The sequence below is a fragment of the Cryptotermes secundus genome, unplaced genomic scaffold (genome assembly GCF_002891405.2).
Source record: "Cryptotermes secundus unplaced genomic scaffold, Csec_1.0 scaffold414, whole genome shotgun sequence".
NCBI lineage: Eukaryota > Metazoa > Arthropoda > Insecta > Blattodea > Kalotermitidae > Cryptotermes > Cryptotermes secundus.
The window spans coordinates 668,362-673,585 of record NW_019743151.1 but is presented as its reverse complement, the minus strand read 5'-3'; the positions used below and the strand labels follow the sequence as shown (position 1 = coordinate 673,585).

Genomic DNA, 5,224 nt, shown 5'->3' with positions numbered 1-5,224 from the left:
TGAAAGATTAGTTTCTTTTGCAATTTCTTTTACTTGATAAACTTTACTTGCACTCTTTATCCTAAAAAATGATTCTGAACACCAATGACAACTGGAATGTGTCTACCCTTAATGCTCTCTGCAATGAGTCGCGTCAGCTTGTCCTTGCCTCGAGGATTAAGATGCAAACCATGGACAGTATGTTCGCTCCTCAATATTGAAGAGACATCAATCGCATCAATGTGGGCCGCGCCGACCTCCACAAGCGAACGCTCAAGCCGAAGATTAATCACCCTTACACACCTGTTAATCCATGGAAAAAATGTGTTGTGTCAAGTGATGGCAAAGCTAACATTGATTTGAACTGAATTGAATTTAATAACATTGATAATGGAACTAACAATAAAAAAGTATATTCAGGATGGGCTAAAGTAACTAATGGTGTTCCACAGGGGTCAATACTGGGACCTCTTCTGTTTATAATATATATAAATGATTTGCCCAAGATATTGGAGGCAAAAAGTACACCTATTTTATTTGCAGATGATGCCAGTGTGTTAATCTCACATGCAAATCCAATTATGTTTAGAAATACAATAAACGAAGTATACAGTTTACTAGATGATTGGTTCAAAAAAAACTTAATGTCTTTAAATACAATGAAAACATATTATATAAACTTTACTGCAAAAAATCAGGTACAAAGGGATATAGGAGATTTAGTAACAATTATTACAAACACAAATCATACTAAATTTCTTGGACTGACCATTGAGAACGCCATGACCTGGGAAAGACATATTGATGAGGTAACAAAGAAATTGACTACAGCCTGCTACATGATCAGAAATATAAAACCAGTAGTATCTATGGAAATATTAAAAAGTGTCTACTACTCATATTTCCATTCGGTTATGACGTATGGCCTGATATTCTGGGGAAACTCGTCGCATGCCGAAAGGGTTTTTAAATTGCAAAAGAGAGCCATAAGATTGATCAAAGGCTGTGATCTTAGAGAGTCATGTAGAGAACATTTTAGGGATATGAACATACTGCCCCTAAGATCACAGTACATGTACTCATTAATTATGTTTGTAATAAATAATAAAGAAATATTCAGTATAAATAAGGATTACTATGGAAAAGATACTAGACAAAATATGAATATACATATGTACCAGGTCAATTTGGCGAAATACAGGAATGGGGTTTATCACATGGCTGCAAGGATTTATAATGGACTTCCAAATACAATCAAAATAATCTCAAATAATGAAAATAAGTTTAAAGCCAGTTTAAAAGAGTTTTTATTTGTGAACTCCTTTTATACATTGGAGGAATATTTTAATAGATGACAATGGCAACATTATGCAAAGGGTAATTTATATATTTAACTTTTTAAATTGATTACAGACAGACATATATTACTGTTATATGTTAATTAATAGTTTTCAAATTTTAAGGTTCTTGCTATGAAATGACTGATTGTATATACTGAATTTTTATTATACTGTATATTCTAATTTTTAAGTCCTGATTAAATGTATTATATTTGGACTGTTGAATTGGGTATTTAGGTCTTTTGTATTAATTTATGATTGTGACAATGATAAGCATATATCTGCATAAATTTGATCATGTTTGAGTGTTTTATGTACGAATTTTGTACTGTGGCTGTATTGCATGTTGATGGGTCCATTGTTATGCATGTGTTTATTGTGTATTTTGACATGTTCTGTATCCTGTGGCGTGCGTGACCTGAAAGGATCTGTGGAATTTAAGATGAAGTGAAGTGAAGTGAACACTAGTCATTTTTAAAACTTCTATTGTAGGATACCTATACTTCTTTAGTTATGATTTTACTGTTATAGACAATGTTAATATGTATTTCATTATGATAATAAGTAGCAGTGCAAGTGTTACATGCATGTTCTATTTAATTATTTAATTGCAGGTGGGCTCTTTTTATTCTTTAGGTGAGTATTATGAATGGAAAACAAGGGATGATTGTGCTAATTACAGATAAATAAAACTACACTAGTCATTTTTAAACTTTTATTGTAAGATGCCCATAACTCTTTGGATATGATTTTGCTCTGTTATTGACAATGTTGATATGTATTTTGTTATGATAATAAGTTGCAGTCCGAGTGTTATATGCATGCTGTGTTTAGTTATAGCATTGTATCATCAGTTATTGCAACAATGGTTGTGGATATGTTGTAATATCTTAATGACGTTGTCCTCTGGATTAATTTTATTGTAACTAGGCCTTTGACGTGTTCTATATCTGGTGGCGCCATCGCCAAATGTAGATCTGATGAACAAAATAAATTGAATTGAAATCCACACACACATGTAGTATAAATCACAGGTAGGAGTTCAGAGGAAGAAAGTGCTGCTGGATCATTTTTGATAAATAGGAAATGTGTTTATATATGAATTATCTAGAGGTACGAAAAAAAGGGGGTACATTGGCCTATCATTCCACCAGCGCCAAATATCTTCCACAGAAAACCTGAACGTTCTTGTCTCGTATTAGGATTATCCGAAATATTACGTTCGAAGGACCAAAGATGCGGTGCATGGGAAATTTTCTGACAAAAACAGGTGCTATATGACACAAAGAAAGTTGAACACATAAACTAATACAGCACAGTGCAACATGATGCTGCAATTTAATGTTATAAATTAATGCACTCATTATTAGAAGTGAAGAAAAGCAGTGGTCAACAAGAAATTATATTAAGTGGATAGAGTTTGTTGCAATTGACAATTAAAGCTCTAACATCCCATATAATGAAACGAGAAATAAATATGATTTTCATATATAGCGCCCTGCGTCCTGGTATAAGAACTGATGTTACGTTTGTAAGATAATAGCCATTTGCTAGTGTATTTAGTATATTTATATATCGGCAGTAAAAATCATATCTTTATCATACGCACGATACAATGTCTTACTTTTCGGTAAAGCTTTATCGCGCAGCTTCCGTTCTTTGATTTACAGATGTTTTTTAAATACCATTTTCTTATCCCACATCTGACTTTCCCCAAACCCCGCCACCACACACACACACACACACACACACACACAGAATAAATTTGTATCACGTGATTCCACTTTGTTTAGAACGGTTTAGAACGGTTAGAAACTGCGCAGACAATAATAAACAAGATGGCCGATCCCGAAGCTTCATCGTCAAGCGGAGAGCCATCAGACATTCAAGAAAATGACAAAGCTGAAGAGTTCATTGAACCTGAAAAGAAGAGACGAAAAATTTGCAAAATTCCTGACGGAAAATCGGATAAACTTGAACAAAGGTTGGGTGGGATATTGTGTTGCGCTGTATGTTTGGATCTTCCGAGGGCTGCTGTTTATCAGGTTTGTTTTTCAATCAGCTGACTGAAATAGCGACTGCAACTTGCAAATGATATTTAATAATTTATGCAGTTTTAGTATTATTGGATCGTATCTTCGGAAACGATTTCGCATGATTTTGTTACACTGTTTTGTGTTTAAGGACGCTGCGTTTTTGGCCTAAGTAGGGGACTGCACAGTACTTTAAGCCTTCTTAACATATGTTCTTAAATTTTACCCTCGACAGTAACATCATCTTTTTGTATATAGCATATAGATAACTTTTGTAACATAGCTAATATGAAAAAACGGTGACTGCTGTGATGTTCTAAATAAAGTTTCATAATTGGTAGTGAAAGAGGTTAATACGATTGTGTACATTTTTTGTTCATGTTGGGTGGTGATGTTCCTAACGATTACACGAGGTTTGGAAGAACTGTATGAGTTTACATTTCAATTTTAATTTATTCTGTTGATCCATACTGGTACAACCATTGGATATAGAAAAGTAAAAATACAAGACAGTACAATATGAATAAATGATAATAAATAAATAAATAAGACATGCAATCATTAAAAGATTTTGTTGAAAAAAATAAAAATAATAAAATACTGTAAATACTGATACAATGATGTTGCTATTACCATCAGAAATATATCTAGTTTTATGCATAAAAAATTCATAGAACAGAACACTGTAAATACTGACACAATGATGTTACTATTACAATCAGAAATACTTACCTAGTTTTATGCATAAAAAATTCACCCTATAAAAAGAGTGCTCATGCAAATACTGTTTTGATTATGCCAAGTCCTTAATGTCAGCTGGAAGATGGTTATATATCTTAACGCCTGCATAGGCAGGACTTTTATGAAACATCGTCAAGGGAGTCGTTACTTGAAAAAAATTAGAATTATTCCTGGTATTAAAATTATGAATTTCAGAATTTTGTCTAAACAATGATTTATTGGTAACCATAAACAGAGTCAAGGAGAGTATGTAGTGAGATGTTAGAGGTAATATATTTAAATTTTAAAAAATTTTCTGCAAGAATCCCTGGGTCTTGCTTCCATTAGTATTTTAACCATTCGCTTTTGGAGTTTGAAAATATTCGTACTGTGGGAAGAAGTTCCCCAGAAAATTAATCCATATGTTATAACTGAACGAAAATAAGCATGATAGATTATCTTTAGGAAATTTAAAGATAAGAAAGTTCTGATTGCTCTTGCAATATAACATGCTTTGTTTAATTGGGAAGCCAACATATCGGTGTGACTCTTCCAAGACAGAGTATTGTGAAGTACTAGCCCAAGAAACTTTATTTAGTAGTAGTGGCAATAATTTTGTTGTTATATTTAATTTGTATTTCGGAATTAAGAATATATTTAGAGTGGAATCCCATACAGTAGGTTTTGTCCAGATTTAGTGAGAGTAAATTTGCCTTAAACCATTTCATCACACTAGTGAAGACTGACTTCAAGTCATTTTCTAGTCCAGTATTGTTTTGATTACTGATGATTATGCTAGTATCATCTGCAAATAATGTTTGGGGGTTTACATTTACATTCAGATATTTTATAGATAAAGATAGGTCATTGATATATAGTAGGAAAAGTAAAGGTCCCAGGATAGATCCCTGGAGAACACAATGTTTGACCCGACCCCAATTTGATTCACTCTTATCAAAGGGTCCATTTTTAATTACCACCCTTCAATATCAATTTTTGAGATATTTTAATAACATATTGTGACATGTTGAGCTATGGATCACCCCTACCTCCCCAGCGGTACGCGGCGGTAACGTAACGCTCGCGTTACTACGGTAATAGGCGAGTAATCACCCCGCAATGCGCAACGCGCGGTGACGTCACGAGCGGAGC

General features: G+C 33.4%; 2 protein-coding genes across 4 annotated transcripts in view; one reads left to right on the top strand and one right to left on the bottom strand.

The window, feature by feature from the left end:
* Positions 1 to 3,061, bottom strand: part of LOC111873842 (transmembrane protein adipocyte-associated 1 homolog) — a 72,496-nt gene extending 69,435 nt beyond the window's left edge. For all 3 annotated transcript variants that reach the window (XM_023868866.2, XM_023868868.2, XM_023868870.2), the window contains exon 1: positions 2,944 to 3,061. The gene's annotated coding sequence lies outside the window, so the exon portion shown is untranslated. The remainder of the gene's footprint in view (positions 1 to 2,943) is intronic.
* A 68-nt stretch (positions 3,062 to 3,129) lies between these two features.
* The window catches only part of LOC111873845 (cysteine and histidine-rich protein 1 homolog), a 32,793-nt gene continuing 30,698 nt past the window's right edge, over positions 3,130 to 5,224 (top strand). Inside the window, exon 1 of the mRNA XM_023868873.1 lies at positions 3,130 to 3,364. Coding sequence (XP_023724641.1) covers positions 3,158 to 3,364 — 207 coding nt within the window. The 5' untranslated portion in view covers positions 3,130 to 3,157. The remainder of the gene's footprint in view (positions 3,365 to 5,224) is intronic.